The following is an 18,836-nucleotide window of genomic DNA, read 5'->3' on the forward strand; positions in this document are numbered from 1 at the left end:
TTCTAGTGTTGCCATGGCTGTGGTGAGGGCTGTGGCATGGGCTGCAATGTGGGTTGCAACTCTGATTCGACCCCTAGCTCGGGAACTACCATGGATGGGTGTAGCCATAAAAAAGAAAAAAATAAAATAAAATAAAATCATAGTATGTAGTTATGTAGTTATGTCATGATAGTTGGGATTGTTTCTGCTGTCTTGTTGCAGCCTGGGTCACACTGACTACAAAAAGATTGAAGGCTCTTGCCAACAATTATAATTAAAATCATAAAATACAAACCATACTGTAAGTACAGATTTTCATACTGTAAGTGAGATTTTCAATAGGCTACACTTTACAACAATACCAGAATAATTCTTTTTCTTTTTAAGCCACATTTGCCACCTTTGCTGCAGCTTACAGCAACATCAGATCCTTAACCCACTGAGTGAGGCCAGGGATTAAACCCACATCCTCACAGATACTATATCAGGTTCTAAACCCACTGAACCACAAAGGGACCTCCTAATACCAGAACATTTTTGAAGAAAATTGTGAATACTAGAAAATGAAGGGAGTTCCCATTGTGGCTTAGCAGTAACGAACCCAACTAGTATCCCAACTAGTATTAGAATGCGAATTTGATCCCTGACTTCGCTCAGTGGGTTAAGGATCCAGAGTTGCTAGAAGCTGCAGTGTAGGTTGCAGATGCATCTTAGATCTGGTGTTGCTGTGGCTGTGGTGTAGGCCAGCAGCTGCAGCTCTGTTTCAACCCCTAGCCTGGGAATTTCCATATGCCACAGGTGTGGCCCTAAAAAACAAACAAACAAAAAATAGGAAGCATACGTTTAATTGTTGGATTTTTAAAAAGAGTTGTAGGGGTGGACTATAAAAACTTAAGAACATAGCTTTTATTGTTGCCAAGGAAATTTGGGAGTTAATAAAACTAGAAATACTAGTAATGTCAGTACTGAAATAAGGAAATAAATTTCTATATGTTGTGGAAATAAGTGTTAGAAGGTCTATGTGGCATAAACTTAAAGGAAAGTGAAATTTGATTTAATTAATTCATTATTTTGCTCAGCCATTAAATAAATGTTGCATGAATTCCTACCATGTGTAAGTCTTGTGCTGGGCCTTGAAGAAAGAACAAAGATGAATAAAACATGTCTCTTGCCTGGGGGCACTCACGGTCATGGTCTAGTGAACGATAATAAAAATCTAAGTACACGGAGAGAAGGATTTGTGTGATCAATGTGTTGGGAATTAAAGTCTGGTAGGCCATCTATCCACAATGGTTGATTTATCGATTTTTACCTTATCTTATTCCAGAAAGAATGTTTTAGGAATGAGATCGACACAATGAAACAAATATGAAATCTGAGGTGTTAAGGAAGAGAAAAAAGAAAAATTACTCTTACAAAGATGGCGATAAATATGCATCTCTCTTTCCAAAGGATAAACTACAACCCCACCAAGTTTGAAATAGGGATAAAAGAAGAAAACACTGAGAAAGGAAAAGATGATGAGTAGAATGTTGACTGCTTTCAAATTGAAAGAATGGAATGAAATGCATATATTTCAAATGTTGTTAAAGTTACTTGCTAAGGCTTTGAAAAATTAAATAGCATCTCTCAGTATGAGATGATATCCATAAATGTGCTTTAAGCACTTCAAGAAGAAAATATGTGACACTTACTCTTTGCTATTTTTTACTTCGTTATTTATCTTTTTTAAATCATTTTGCTTATTATTATCAAATCTCCATGACATTAAAAATGAAAAATAAAGAGATGAAAAGTTTAAATCATCATATTTTCTTTACAGCTTCAATAGGGATTTGATGAAAATTTTATATTTTGGCAACATCTTGGCTCTTGAACTTACTCCCAGACCAGCTACAAATTTGTCCTATGGCCTAAGGCATTGAAACACAGCAGAGCCTTGCAATAATTTTTTGTCAGATCAGACAACCCAATTATTCCATTTTCCCAGGTGTCCCAGTGACATATATTATTGTCAACAACAGAGTTGCTTCAGCTTTAAGTTTAAAGTATCTGCTGGGTGTGCAGACTCAGGTATGCCTTTTACCATCTAGCTGAAAAGGTACAGTGCACTTTAGAGTGGTGGAGTTTGCTCTCATTCATGCATCCATCCTTACATTGTCTGTTTTGTCTTTAGTGAAAAAGAAAGAATGCCACCTACTGGATGTGGGTGTAGGAAGAGCATATTGACATAAAAATGTACTATCTTTGAAGTAACATATTACTTTGAAACAATTGTGTAAGAAAAAAATCCCAAAGACCGTCTTATTACACTAGCAATAATTACATACATTTGCTTAACTGATTTTATTCTGTCGACACTGAATAGAAATTATTTTAGAATTTCCATCTAAATATTAAGAAATAAAGAGTCTCTCTGTTGTCTTATATTTTATTTTCTAAAAGAATTTTTTTTTTCTTAGAGCAGTTTTAAGGTTCATTGCAAAATTAAGAGGAGGGCAGAGAGATTTCTCATATAATCTGCCTCTACACATGCATAGCCTCCCCCATTATCAGCATCATTCGCTGGAGTGGTGCATTTGTTACAAGTGATGAACCAACATTTACCAATTACAATAAACTGAAGTCCACAGTTTACATTATGGTTCACTCCATTCCATGGTTTTGGACAAATGTATCATCCCATGTATCCATAATTATAATACACAGAGTGTTTTTTACTGCCCTTAAATTACTCTGTGCTCTGCCTCTTCATGCCATTCTCCCTCCCTTGTGGCAACCACTAATCTTTTTATTGTCTCCATATTTTGCCTTTTTCCAAAATGTAATTGGGAAGATAGAGCATGTAGCCTTTTCAGATTAGCTTCTTTCACACTTAGTAATATTTAAGTTTGTTTCATGTCTTTTCATCACTCCATAGCTCCTTTCATTTTAGCACTGTACAAAATCCCATTGTCTGGATGTGCAAGTTTATTCATTTACCTGAAAGATATCTTGGTTGCTTCCAATTTTTGGCAGTTATGAACAAATGCCATGAACATCTGTGTGCATTTTTTTGTGTAGATATAATTTTCAACTCGTGGGAGTAAATATCAAGGAGCCTGATTGCTGGATTATATGGTAAGAGTATGTTTCATTTTTTATAAGAACTGCCAAACTGTCTTCCAAAGTGGAAGTGTTTATATTTAGGTATAAATTTAACAAAATATATACAAGATCTATATGAGGAAAACTACAAATCTCTGATAGACAGAATTAGAGTAGAATTAAATGAATGGAGAGATTCCATGTTCATGCATAGGAAGACTCAATATTTTCAAGAGGTCAGTTCTTCCAAACTTGATCTACAGGTTGAATGCAATTCCAAACAAAATCCCAGGAGGTTATTTTGGCTAAATTGACAAATTGATTCTAAAGTTTTTTTTCTATGATGAGGTAAAAGACCAAGAATATCCAACCCAATATTGAAGGAGCAGGACAAAGTTGGAGAATTGACAATAATGAACTTTAAGACTTTGTATAAAGCTACAGTAATTGAGATACATTGTTATTACCAAAATAATAGACAACACAGATCAGTGGAACAGAATACAGGGTTATAGGAGAAAACCGAGGTAAGCTTGGGGGATGCTCCTGTATACCCCTGACAACTTTCCTTGCTTTGAAGCTTGCTCTGTCTGAGATTAAGTAGCTACTCCTGCTTTATTCTGATTTGTGTTAGCGTGGTATATTTTGTCCAGCCATTTACTTTTTTTTTTTTTTTTTTTGTCTTTTTGCCATTTCTAAGGCCGCTCCCGCGGCATATGGAGGTTCCCAGGCTAGGGGTCGAATCGGAGCTGTAGCCACCGGCCTACGCCAGAGCCACAGCAACGCGGAATCCGAGCCGTGTCTGCAACCTACACCACAGCTGACGGCAACACCGGATCCTTAACCCACTGAGCAAGGGCAGGGACCGAACCCGCAACCTCATGGTTCCTAGTCGGATTTGTTAACCACTGCGCCACGACGGGAACTCCCAGCCATTTACTTTTAATCTTTATGTGTCTTTATATTTAAGTGAGTTTCTCGTGGACAACATACAGTTGGAACATGTCTTTTGATCCACTCTGGCAATCCCTGTCTTTTAATTGGCAGATGTAGACAATTGACATTTAAAGAGATTATTGTTATATTTGGATTGACATCTACTACACTTGTTACTGTTTTCCATTTGTGGTCCTTGTTTTTTCCTATTTTTGTCTTCCACTCTTTTTCTGCCTTTTGTGGTTTTAATTAAGCATTTAAAATGATTTCATTTTCTCTTTTTTTAGCTTAACAGTTATACTTTATTCTTTGATATTTCAGTGGTTATTCTAGAATTTACAATACACATGTACAACTAATACAAGTCTACTTTTAACTAACACAATACCACTTCATGAATAGTGTAAGTACCCTATAATAACAAAATATTCCTAATTCCTCCTTCCCATCCTTTGTATCATTGCTGTTATTTGTTTCACTAATATATAAGCACACATAAGCATAGATATGTTTATATGATATATACATAAGCATACATTATCAAATCTATTGTTACTATTAACTATTTTGGAAAAAACCTGTTATCTGTCAGATCAATGAAGGAAAATAAGTGTTTTTATTTTGCCTTCTCTGATGCTCTTGCTTTATTTGCGTAGATTGTTTGTGACCTATTTATTTTCCTTCCCTCTAAAGAGCTTTGAATTTTTTGTAAGGCAGGTCTACTGGAAGCACATTCTCTTAATTTTCTGAGAAAATATTTATTTCTCCTTCACCTTTGAAGAAGAATGTCACAGCATACAGAACTTTTAGATAGATTTCTTTTTCTTAGCACTTTAAATGTTTGATTCCATTCTCTCCTTTCTGGCATGGTTTCTGAAGAGAATTTGGATTGTAACTTTTATCTTTGTTCCTGTACAGGTTAAGATATTTCTCCCCCTATGACTTCTTTCAAGAATTTTCTTTATCTTTGATTTTATGTAATTTGAAAATGAAACACCTAGGTGTAAGAGTTTTTTTATTTGTTTGTGGGATTTCTTTTTTCTTTTCTTTTTTTTTTTTGCATTTATTATTTGTTGTTTTCAGAGCTTTCTGGATCTGTGGCTTGGTTTCTGACATTAATTTTGGGGAAATTACCAGGCTTTATTGTTTCAAATATTTTTTCTTTTTCTTTCTTTCTTCTTCTGATATATTCATTAATTGTATGTCAGATATACATGCATTGTCCCACAGTCAGTTCTGTGATTACTCATTTCTGTGCTTTTTAGTCTTTGTTCTCTTTGCTCTACAGTTTTGGAGGTTTCTTTTGAGGTATCTTCAAGTTCAGAGATTCTTTCCTCAGCTGCATCTAATCTCCTAGTAAGCCTAACTAATGCATTCTTCATTTCTGTTACAGAGGGGTTTTTTTGGTTTGTTTCTGTTTTTTAATCTCTAGCATTTCTTTTTGGTTCTTTCTTAGGATCTCCATCTTTCAGCTTGTGTTGCTCATCTGTTCTTGCATGTTGTCTCTTTTATCCATTAGAGCCCTTAGCATATTAATCATAATTATTTTAAATTCCCAATCCGATAATTCTAATATATCTACCATATCTGATTTTGATGCTTTCTCTGTCTCTTCAAATGGTGTGTTTTGCTCTTTGGTATATCTTGCAGTTTTTTAATATAGCCAGTCATGACGTACCAGGTAAAATAAATGCTATAAATAGGCTTTTAGTAATTTGACTCTGAGGTGGGGTGGGGGAGGGAAGAGTTCTATAGTCTTGTGATCAGGTCAGAGTCTCTTAGTGAGTTTATGCCTTAGGACTATGAACTTTACAAGTGTTTTTAATTTTTCTTATCCCTTTTTAGGTGGAAGAGAGTGGCTGGTGTTGGGTATTTCCTTTTCCACAGGTGAGTTAGGCTCTGATAAAACCCTAGCAGATTAGGCTCTGGTTAATTAGTTTTCCCTGAAGTCAGGCCTCCTTATAAAGGGCAGAGTGCTCTGGCATGTTTCAAAATGGTTCCTTTACCCTTTCCCTTGCCAGAAGCATGAGGAGGTTTTCTCCAGTATACATACATGGAAATCTGGTTGAACTCCTGGAGGTAAATCTTCCCAAATCGTAAGTTCTCCCCTGTGAGTGAGTTGCCCTAGAATTTCTAGCTTTCAGTGTTGTCCATATTGAGCCTTCATCAATTCATCCATCACTGTTCTGATTTTCCTACCCTGTGTTTCCTGTGTTTGATTTAGCTCATGAATATCTGCTCTGGTGAGTTATTTTCTGTATTTATTGGGGGAATTTCTAAACTTGGGGGCAGCAATTTTCCCTGTAGCCTCACCTCTTTTAAGGATCCTAGAAGAGTTGTTGATTTTTCAGTATATTCAGCTTTTTACTTGCTGTTAAGGTAGAGTGGCAGCTTACAAGAGCCTTACATGTGGAACGGTGAACTGGGAGTCTGGTTTGTACATTTTAAAACTTATTGCCTTTTACCAAATAATATATATCTTCTTGTGTTTTCTATGTAAAAAAGATTAATTTTCTTGACAATGTAATCCTATTACATGGAAAACTCAGATTATATAAAGACTGAAAACCCCTAAAACCTGGATCCTAGTAACTAAATGTGATCAATGTTGAGGAAGAGAAAGCAGCTCTCCTGGTCAATGATTTTCATCAGTATGAGGTCATCATTTTAGGTTTAACTTGTTGTATTGTATTCTTTTTAAGTCTCTATTATTTACTCCATAGAAAACTAATTATCTTTATAAAAATACCCATTAGTCCTCTTTGCTTTCAGATGCTCTAATATTTATGCCTCTTGGGTCTTTATACCCAGACACCTTGGAATACCACCTTCTCATCGAATATAAACTCTAGGTTTTATAAGTATAGCACGCTTTCCCCAGAAGTCAGATTCATGCCTTAATCTACCATGAAATTTATGTTATCATAAATCCCCGTTTTTACTATTTGTGTTAAAATAAGAGCTTGTAAGTTCTTGAGTTCTAGAGTTTCATAATCTTTTATTTAGGGTTTACTCATTTAACAAATACTGTGTGTATTTTATGCCAGGTGTTAAGAACCAATTATCAACACACAAAATGATCTGCTATAATGGAATTCATAGTTTAGTGGAGAATTTTCAGCACATTGTTCAGTTATTACCACAACATATAGTATAATAATATGCTATATATCCATAATCTGGAAGTTACATTTACGAAGATCAGACTTGTGGTATATTTTTCAAATTGGCTCATTCAGTATCCATTGATAGCTCCTTTTATACTTCTTTTTTTTAGTATATAGTCTGCAAAGGTAAAATCTGCATTTTTTTCATATTTCTTAGATGTGAGGTTTCCTTGGAGAAGCCAAGTGATACTAGAAAGAAAAGTGGAGAAATCATAGCTGTGGCTGTTGTGATACTGGGTCTAGTGTATGATCTCTAGCAACAAGGAACTGAGCAGTGAACATTGGTTGTAGTAAGCTTTCCCTTGAGACATTCCTGTGATGTGGGTGTACATTTCTCCAAGGAAGATTCCTTTTCCTTGGCTTTGTAGCAACCAAGCTTGGTTTCCTGGCCCTTTTAGAAATTCTTTAATGTATCTTAATACTTTGAAATAATTCCTTTTCTCATTAACCCAGCTAAAGGAGACTCTGTTATTTAGAACAAGGACCATCTCAGTAGAGTATGCTTTCTAAGTCTCCATTAAAGATCTTTCTACAGGAACTTAGATATTGAATGATCTTAAATCTGATTTCATATGTTAATTTATGGGCTTGTGGTACCCATAACCCCTGGTTGAATAAACTTGCAGTCTTCACCAATCTGAGCTGAGAGCCCGAAATTTGATTTCTGGTGGGAATTGTTGTTGTTACTTTTACGTTTTTTTAAAACTTGGACTCAAGACTCCAGACCAATGGCAAACTTTCTTCAAGCATAAATATTTCCTATCCCTGTTATACAGACTATAAAGGCTTTTCAGACTCTGGAATTTATGAAGCTTCTCTGCCAAATACTGGATTTAAAATCCTAGCCCTTGCTCTTAAGACCTTATATCAAGCTCTGAACTCTTAAGGGTTGCTCATTTATCATTATTCCTTTTTTTTTCTTTGTTCATGTGACATTTACTTTATTTTGAATTCATAGCACCTGTGGTATTTTATTTTGAGCTCATAAAGTGTTGAAATTTTATTTTTTTTTAATTTTGTGTCTTATAGTTAGTAATGTCAGTCAATGTCTATTTATTCCTCCATATTGCTGTAAGTCTGTGTTTTAAAATGTCTATCAATAATTAAAAATTTTAGAGTGTATCCTTATTAGATTGTAACATTTATGATGATTTCCTACAAAAGGGCAGGGGTTGGTATGTAGTCCTGGGGAAAGAAAAAGATATTTAAAGGGGAAGAAATCTTTGTGCATTGCCAGCACTATCTAAGGTAGGAGCTATTTTGTTTTGGAGCATTAGAACTAATTATCTAGAACTATACTATTGAAGGCAGTGGCTATTAGCCGAATGTGGCTAATAAATTTGTTACATTATATAAATTTCATAATTCAGTTCCTCAGTTACATTAGCTACAATTCAGGTGCTCTATGGCCACATGTACTAATCGGTACTGTGCTGGACACCTACTGTGTATCAGACACTGTTGTAGTCCTTGGCATTACGTGAGAACATAGCCCCTATCCTAAGGAGTTATGCTGTAGTCAGAGAAAAGAGAGAATACACATGTGTCATAGCAATAAATAAATAAATAAATAAAAATTAAAGAACAAAAAAGAACACTTTAGGTATTGCTCTGTAATGACAAAGATAAGATAATATTCTAGTGACTAGAGGGCTGCTACATAGGTAGATTGATAAGTGAAGGCTCTTTGAATTTGCAGATGAATGTTAACATTGTGATAAAATGCAAAGCTCTTGAAGAGTGTATGAAACAGATAGAACAATAAGCATAGGATCTCTAGATAGAAGAAACTTGACAAGTTTAAGGTACAGGCACAAAGACCAGTGTGACTGGAGATGAGTGAAAGGGATCAAGAGTAGAGGGGCGATGACATTAGAGAAGCTGGTCCAAGAGTTTGTGTGTTCTGTTGGTTTCAGTAAGAAGCTATTGAATTTTAAACAGAGTAGCAGCATGACCTCATATATACTTACAAAAAATAATGAATAAGTTGAGAGACAGAAGGACTAACTTTATAAAAGCTGACTCTTCAACTGAGTTTTGAAAACATTTCTGCTGCTTCATCATCATTTATTACATTGCTCTTTTCCACAATATGAGGGAAGGAAGTTCTGCCTTGTAGTCTTTAGTCATAACTATTTTTTCCAGGCCACTTGGTGGACTTTGTTTGGGCAGGGATCTTGGTGTCTGGAGAGGATAGACTGGGGGACTGGGATGGTGAATTAAGAGTGGATGAGTAGGTTGCACTTAATAGGGAATAAGTTAGGCATGCCAATTTAGCTAAAGTGAAAAAGAAAAGAAAAATTATCACGTGTAAAATTTCCTTCAATAAATGAAATGTGCTCAACTGATTTCTCATCCCATCTCACTAATATTATCAAAACTAAAGGTTGATATCTTCTTTTAAGGACATTGATTAGCTACCTGCCTATGACTTTTTTGAAGCGCCATCAATGCAAATCTAGTGGGGCAGAAAGATACAAGTTCAAAGCACCAGAGGATAATATTTTCAACTGTGTCTGCATTGTTTAATGAGACAATGAATTCAGTGGACTTCAAATGTGTCATGTCTTGTAAATCACTGGGTTATTAACTTTAACAGGGTGAGTGGATGTACTGTTCCCATCTCCATTTCACAGCATTAGTACTCTAGATAATAGGGAACGTGGGGTAATAATCCTTACATTATTGGCTTATACTTGTAGAGTGACCCTTTTAAATATGAGGGATTTGGAAGTAAAGTGCATTTCTTTGCATGAGAAAAAGAGGAAAAATATGAAAATTTAGATTTAAAAAACCTAAATTTTAATTTTCTCTTTATTTTTAGACATGATGTGAATTGGATGGCAAATTAAAATTTGCGTTTATGGGCACAAGTTCTTATTCAATTTTGCTTATTTTGCTAATCTTTGGTAGTTTTATGGGTTTTAATTTCAGTGTAATAGCAAGAAAAACAGTGCAATTGCTGTGCTCTATGATTTACAGTGTGCATTTAAGCTATTTCTTGGTGGAATTGCCACGAAGTTATATGTTCTCTAATATTGCTCTAGTGGTTGCAAAGAGTTAATGTATCCTAATGCCTTAGTGATTAGTGTCCATTTGCTTGGGTAATTTGTTTCTACACAGGTCAGTATATTTCAAAATTATTTCACATTGATAATAGCTTGGCTGGTTTGGGGTATGACCAGATTTTGCGTTTCAGGGACTCATTGATGTATCAAGAGGCTGCAACTGTCATAATTAAGAAGAAAAGACATTTAAGCCACCATAGGCACAAGATACTGCTGTGATAAATTGAACCTACAAAATGAAGTGAATAGCCATTATGCATATGCAATCTTGTTTTACTTAGTTTCTCTTCATTGGTTGGGCATGAATCTAGCCTTAGGCACCAGGCTGAGGAAGCATTAGTACTCAGTTGCCAAATGGCCTAGGTTTAAGATTCCCATCCACTCATAGATTGGTTTGTGAGCTTTATCAAGCAGGACAGTATGAATAGGTAAGGAAACACTTTTGCCTTTTCTCTTGACTAAATTAATTACATCTTAATGACAAAGTTTCTGCTTATGAGTCACAGTTGTCATTGAGCTGTTCTGCTAGTTAAAATCATGTGAATTTTCTGCCTATCATCTTAAAAAACGGTAATTTCTATACCATTATTGGAATCAGAAAGAAAAGGAATGTAAACTAAAACACAGATGAAGATTAATATGATAGTTTCTCAATTTTTGTGGAATGAACCAATCTTGGTAACTTTGTGCTATGAGTTCTTACTTGTCTATGCTAATTGGAATGAGAAGGGAAAGAAAAGCTCCCTGCCCTTTTGTTCCTCCTGGATTTAAAATCACCGAACAGATGCCGTGATATAAACCTGCATTTAAGTCCCTTATATTTTTCTTTATAGACACAATTGTGAATTGTGTTCTTCCTGCATTTGTAATTAGAAGGTGAAACAGATGGCAAAGGATCAGTGTAAAGAGATGTCCATTAAAATAACTTATGTTGCCAAGTGATTGTTCACTTTAAGTGGGGAACTCAATTTCCACCATGCAAAAGAAAAAAGTGGCACATGCACATCTTGAAGGAACTCCGTTATGTGGGGCAAATAACACAGGAGCTGGACTATACTTTGAAAATACTAAAAATATAGACATATAAACAACTACCTTTTTAAAAAAACAAATAAGCATTGTTGGAGATGAGAATTGAGGTCAGTTGGAAGCCCTTCAAGGTACAATTTAATGTACTAATCTTATCTTCTCCTAAGCCTGCTGTAGATATACAGGAAATGTGTGGTATATTTTTTTCTCTCCGAAATTTTAGCCATTAATATAGAAGCAAATGTAGCATTACTAGGAGTGATTTGAGATACATCCCTCTGTGTATTAAATATATATTTAGGAAGGAACCGTAGTTAAGACGTTTTCAGCTCTCACATGAAGTAGCACAACATAGTGGTTAAGAATGAGGATTCTGGAGTTAGCTCCTCAGGGTTTGAATTGTATCTGCCATTTACCCTTTCAGTGATGTTGGGGAAATTCTCTAACAATTTCGTGCTTCAATTCCTTACTGTGTCAAGTTGGAATAACTAAAAATGCTAATCTCAATGGTTTGTTGTGCCCAACAAATGTATTGAAATTTTATTATTAAATACATAACACCTTCATGACCAGAATTTAATGTAACATCATCTAAATATTTTATTTTTAATCTTTTCTTTTTTACAAAAAACCTTTAATAAACCATTTGTTTCCAAAAAGAAGGAAACTACAGTTTTTCTGCCCAAAAAAGTGGACTTTTTAAAATTTTAAAATTTAATTTATTTGCCTACAATTTAAGACAGATCTGTACATAACTGTAAGTCTCGAGTTCTAAGCTTGGAAAAATTCCTTGTCTGGTGCTTGTGTTTTTGACAGCTTTTCCTGTCCACTCAGAGCTGAAGAATTTAATATATAAAACTGTTATCAACATGAAACGTACACAGTGATGTACTCGCATGAAGGAAACTATGCAGCTATTAGCTCAGTATGTGAGAATTTTCAATTTGAGTGACATAAATCTGTATGTTTCCCTATCTACCAATATAAACGTATTTTTTATGCCTTTATGTTGGCATGGTTCTGGGCACTGCACTTTTGAGATTGACTCAGATTCTGCTCACAGGGAGCTTGTTTTTACAGGATGGACACCTTTGTCTTTTCAGCCCTGTTCTTTCTGCACAGGAAAGGAGAAAAAAATAGCTAAAGACCTCTTGGGCCATCTGTGAGATTAGTAGAACCTGTAAATCCTAGGTTTACTCAATCTCTAGAACTGCAACCAAAATTTGAATATTGTGTCAGCTTCATGTGTAACCTTGGTTGCCTTCACTTTGAAAGTAAGATTGCAGCTCTTTATCATAGAGTTGTTAGGAAGAGTACTTGCATTGGTCTAGTGTAGTTTCTAGAAAATATTTGATAGTCAATAAACAAATTGAATTACTCCCCCCCTCTTTTTTAAGATCCCACCTCAAATAACTTCAGTGCACTCTATTCAAGATACTATTTGAAGTCTAATGCCAAAGCTGTGTACTTCTTTATGTTAATATTTGGTAATAGACGTTCCAAATCCCAAAGATTTATATCTAGACATAAGGGCATAAACTGATATATTAAACATCAATAGCAAAATAGGAATAATAATAGCTACCATTTACATAGCACTTCTGGTGTGCCAGGCAATGCTGTCCTAAGCACTGTCCATATGTTCACTCACTTAATCCTCACAACAGTCCTATGAAGTTGTTGTTATTATTTTTCCTCAGGCTCAGGGAGATTAAAACCTTCCCAAGGTCACACAGTTAGTATTGATGAAGTTGGAATTTAAACTTAGCAGTTAGCATTTGCATTGATGCACTCAAGCACTACATCTTGAAACTAGAAGGATTTCATAAAGTCGGAAACAGGGAAAACACTGTATCATATAATTTTTTTTATTGTTATTTCCCTAACACATTTTTTTCCCACTGTACAGCATGGGGACCCAGTTACACATACATGAATACATTCTTTTTTCTCCCATTATCATGTTCCATCATAAGTGACTAGACATAGTTCCCAGTGCTACACAGCAGGATCTCATTGCTTATCCATTCCAAGAGCAATAGTTTTCATCCGTTAACACCAAGATCTCAATCCATCCCACTCCCTTGCCCTCCCCCTGGGAAACCACAAGTCTAATCTCCAAGTCCATGATTTTCTTTTCTGCAGAAAGTTCATTTGTGCTGTATATTAGATATCCAATATAAGTGATATCATATGGTATTTGTCTTTCTCTTTCTGACTTAAACTTCACTCAGTATGAGAGTCTCTAGTTCCATCCATGTTGCTGCAAATGGCATTATTTTGTTCTTTTTTATGGCTTAGTAGTATTCCATTATGCACCTATACCACATCTTCCTAATCCATTTATCTGTTGATGGACATTTGAGTTCTTTCCATGGCTTGGCCATTGTGAATAGTGCTGCAATGAATATGCAGGTGCATGTGTCTTTTTAAGGAAAGTTTTGTCCAGATATATTCGCAAGAATGGGATTGCTGGGTCATATGGTAGTTCTATGTAAAGATTTCTAAGGTATCTCCATACTGTTCTCCACAGTGGTTGTACCAGCTTACATTCCCACCAACAGTGCAGGAAGGTTCCCTTTCTCCTCACCCCCTCCAGCATATTTGACTCAAGGCCTTAGACTGTACAATACGTACAACAAAAAATGAAAAATATAAAGCATCTTTCTATGTGGACGATATTGTTCTCTACATAGAAAAATGCAATGTTACTGACAAATTATAAGAAGTACTAAAATAGAGTAATAAAACAATCTTACAAAAATCACAAGTACAAAAATCATTTTTACAAATAGCAATTGATTAAAACATGAAAGAAAATATTTCCATTCAAAAGTAGAATATAAATTTTAAAGTCATAAGCATTAACCTAGTATAATGTTTGCACAGGCTGTATGCTGAAATATAAAACTTTAAAGCTAGACCTAAAAGAACATCTGAATGAATAAATACATCATGTTTATGGATGTAAAATCTCAATCTTGTAAAATTTTAATTTCAAAATAATCCTTAAAGTCTGAATATAATAGTAATGAAATTTCTAACAGGATTTTTAATGAACATGAAGGCCAATTCTAAAATTCATGGGAAAAGAAAATAGAGAATAGTGAAAACAGTCTTGAAGAACGATAACAGATGTCCTATCAGATAATCAAGATGTAATTGAAAAACGTAGTAAATAATAAGTTGAAATATATAATAGGACCAAAAGCGGTATCTAGAAATGGACATATAGAATTTTATTTTGGTTGCAGTATGCAGTGGCTTGCTGTGGGATCTCATTTCCCAAACCAGAGAATGAACCTGGGGCCACAGCAAAGAAAATGCCAAATCCTAATCACTACACCACCAGGAAACTCCCTGGATGTATAGAAATTTAATATACCAAAAATATCTTTTCAGATCAGTTAATAAAATATAAACTATTTAATAAAATGGAGTTAGTATAATTTTCTATCACCAAAAAATAATTCTTTGATTTCTGTCTCTAAAGATTCACAAAAATGTGTCCCAGACAGACCAAAGTCCAACCTATAAAAGCAAAAACAACAAAAATGAAAAGCATGTGAATATAAGAAAATGTCTCTGTGAACTTAGAGCAAGATAATTTTTTAAAAAAATTACAAGAAAACAAAAATTTGATAAATTTGGTCATAGCAAAACAACATTTCTAAAGAAAAAAAGACACTGTAAAGTCAGAATAAGAGGCAAGCTGGTAGAAAACATTACAGCATGCAACATATAAGTTCAGCAAGTATTTAACATAAAAAATAAAGCATATAAACAATCAAAAACCAGATGAGAAGAATAAGATGATAGCCAGATGAATTCTACTTACTTGCAATTAGAAAAACAAAAATTTAAAAAATGACATATTTTCACTCACCTGACTGGCAACAATTTAAATGCTTACTGTAAACAATTACTGGGAACAAGTACTTTCTATATTGATAGCGATTGTATAAAGGTATATTAATTTTGACGGCAATTGGCTATCGATGAAAAAAACTTCATTTCTAATAATTGTATTTCTTTCTTTCTTTCTTTCTTTTTTTTTTTTTTTTTGTCTTTTTAGGACCACACCCTTGGTATATGGAGATTCCCAGGTAGGGGTTGAATTGGAGCTGCAACTGCCGGTCTACACCACAGCCACAGCAACGCCAGTTCTGAGCCATATCTGTGACCTACACCACAGCTCAAGGCAATGCCAGATCCTTAACCCACTGAGCAAGGCCAGGAATTGAACCTGCGTCCTCATGGATGCTAGTCAGATGAGCCAGGTGGGAACTCCCAATAATTGTATTTCTTACTATATATTCTGGACAAATTCCTACACATGTACAAAGTGGTATGAACAGGAATGTTCACAGGATTATCTGAAATGCAAAATGAAGAGAAAAATTGAAACAACCTAAACAACCGATCAAAACCATTAAATAAATTATGGCATGTTCATAACCATGGATAATTTGGAGCTGTTTAAAAAAAAGAGGTGAAACTTATCGACTGCTATGGAAAAAATATGTAAGGCATACTTTTTGGTGAAGAATCAAGTTTCAGACTGATGTGTTCAGTGTATAATATAATGCATATATGCTCATATTTAGAAAGTGATACTATGTATCTAATGCAGAAATGGAAAAAAGTACTGGAGAAATGTACACACAAGTGTTATTTGGTGAGACCTGAAGAGTGTTCTCAGTTTGGGTGTGGCTTTTAAAAAATGGTTTTAAGCTTTCTTCTAGTACTTTAATATTTTCAAAGAGCCTATGTACATATGTATATGTGTGCATTTTTATAATGTAATATGTTTTATTAATATAATATATATTTAAAATATGTGTATATACATTTAACTTGTAGTTCTAAAAGATGGGAAATTTCTTTTAGAAGTACAAATTTTTTTAGTTTTAATAATCATCTTTAATTAAGAACAGACAAAACCAGAGGGTAGTGGGGAATCCATGAAAGAAAAAGCTCCTAAATTAAGACTTGATATGGAGCTAAATTTAAAACTTAAAAATTAGGTTTGGAAGAATTCACGGAATAGAGAAATACAGGTCAAGTCCTTATTGCAAGATTGTTCAGCATTTTGATAGTACACATTTCATCTTGATTAACTAAAGTGAGGCTAAGAGACCACTAAAATTGACTATGTTGTATTTTTGTTCACTTCTTATTGAATTGTCATTAAAGTACAGTAATTTTCAGCCCGTCAATATATCTTGAACTAGTAATTTGGGAACAAGCAGGAATATAATGATTGTGCATGCTAAAACAGCAATAGATATTTTATAGCTTCATCAAATAGATTTTTATTAGTAACCTCTTATTGTGATATTTTTCCTTGAGCTCTTCATTTGGGTCCTAAATCTAGTTTAGTTTATTCGTTGTTGCTTCAGTTTGATATCGAAATAGCTGTAAAAATAAGATTATATCATAGTCCTTACAAGTGCAAATATTAAGGCAGTTTAGAGAGGAACTTTATAATCAATCCTGTTGCCTCTGTTATTATTTCAAATATTTCTCAAAATATTGAGGTTTGATCATAGCTGAAAACATTGTCATGTGAATGTAAACATTTTTAAAAGACATTTCTAGTTAATTTAAACATTCTATTGTAAAAGTCCTCTCTTGAACTTGGCAGTTTTAAGGCTGTGACAAAATTATTTTGTTAAAATACAAAAGAATATAAATTGGGGAGTAATTTTTTTCCATAGAGAATACCATCAGGAATTTAGACTATGCTAAAACATTGCCAACAAGGGATTGTGCAGATAGCATATCTCATTTTTAAAAAGAAGACAGTCTTCCTCAACAGTGCTCTGGCTTCTTAGATTCACCTCCACATTAAATTGTGTTTTAATGTTGGATTAGCTCTGGGAATCAACACTAAATGACACAGCTGCTCCCAGTGCAGGTCTGCTCTGAAACTGCAGGATCTGACCCAGCAGAGGGATGCATAGGAACGTGAGAAGCCAAGCATTAGAAAATAAACAGAAGCATCTTTGGTACTTCAAAAAAATTTTTTTTCCATATAGAAAAATCTTTATCCAGACCTTTCTTAGAAGATCATGTTGGTGAACTGGCTAATAGCAAAAACCTTGCAATCAGATGAATCTCAGTTGAACTCTGGCTACATGATCATAAACACTTTCTGTTAACTCTTTAAACCAGACTTGTAAAATGATGATAACAATACCCACTTAAAGGTTACTGTGATAATTGAATGAGACAGACCTGTAAAGCACTTAGCACCTGGTATATAATAGATGTACAAATTACCATTTCACAGTCTAGGCTACCAACATTGTAAAATGCACCATTATTTTTTTTTTATGTACTACAGTTAAAGACTCTAAACTATGATACCATTGAGAAGCATCTCCGTTTCAGAAAGGTTAACTCTCAAAAATACTTGTATTAGAACACATGAGGAAGTTCTCATTGTGGCTCAGTGGGTTAAGAACTGGACAGTGTCTGGGAGGACACAGGTTCAATCCCTGGCCCCACTTGGTGAGTCAAGTATCCAATGTTGCTGCAATCTGCCACACAGGTCATAGATGCGGCTTGGATCTGATGTTGCCATGGCTGTGGTGTAAGCCTTAGCTGCTTCTCTGATTTGACTCCCAGCCTGGGAACTTCCCACATGCTGCAGGTGTGGCCGTGAAAAGGAAAGTGAACTACATGAAATACAGTGATGGCCTCTTTTATCAGAGTGTTGTTTACCCTAAAATCGTATTGTACACGTGTCCTTCACATTCAGTCTTCAATATATCTTTAATAAGTATTTATTTTCTTAAACATTTCTTTGTATTGGAATATATAAAAATAATGAGATAACGTTTCTTTTTTTTGGAAATAATGTATAATTTTATTTGGAGAGACAAATAGGCATTAGTCATATGGTAGCTCAGCTCCTTAAACAAGAGTAGCTTGTATGACTTACTCTTTGACCAAGGGTCATCCCACCTAAGCTTGGACATCTCCTGATTACAACCTTGGTTCAACAAACATATCCTATCTTTCTTTTTGTTTAGTTGCGTAATACTTTTAAATGTTTTTTTCCCATTATAGTCGGCTTATAGTATTCTGTCAATTTCTACTGTACAGCAAAGTGACCCAATCACACATATATATACATTATTTTTCTAATATTATCCATCATAAGTGACTAGATATAGTAGTTCCCGGTGCTGTATAGCAGGATCGCATTGCTTATCCACTCCAAATGAAATAGTTTGCATCTATTAACCCTGTCCTATTAACCCTGTCCTATCTTTCCATCTCTGGCTAAATCTAGTTTTTAGAATGTTGTTATTCCTTTCGTTGTAGTGAATCTATGTCTCAGAAAGCCAACATGTAATCTTAGTTCTTTCCTTAGTCACCCATAATATTAACTAACTGTCCTACATTTTGGTCTGACAAAAATTAGGTAACTATTTTGTCTAATTTCTCTTCAAAAAAACTTGTCTCTTCTTTGCATGGTAGGAATAACTTTTTCTAAGAGCTCCCTGTATACTAGACAGTGCTCTGTATCATAGAGGTGGTTTGCTTCATGTAACCCTTC

The 18,836-nt window shown here is 34.6% G+C and overlaps 1 protein-coding gene across 1 annotated transcript in view; it reads left to right on the forward strand.

The window, feature by feature from the left end:
- Positions 1-18,836, forward strand: part of LOC102166013 (uncharacterized) — a 460,798-nt gene that overhangs the window by 214,249 nt on the left and 227,713 nt on the right. The window contains exons 5-6 of the mRNA XM_084956227.1: positions 5,848-5,889; positions 6,227-6,245. Of these exons, the coding sequence (XP_084812353.1) occupies positions 5,848-5,889; positions 6,227-6,245 (61 nt within the window). The remainder of the gene's footprint in view (positions 1-5,847; positions 5,890-6,226; positions 6,246-18,836) is intronic.

Source organism: Sus scrofa, chromosome 5 (assembly GCF_054392235.1).
Source record: "Sus scrofa isolate SSC_HxYL_T2T_F1_AM1 chromosome 5, Sscrofa_HxYL_maternal_Yorkshire_Landrace_v2.0, whole genome shotgun sequence".
NCBI lineage: Eukaryota > Metazoa > Chordata > Mammalia > Artiodactyla > Suidae > Sus > Sus scrofa.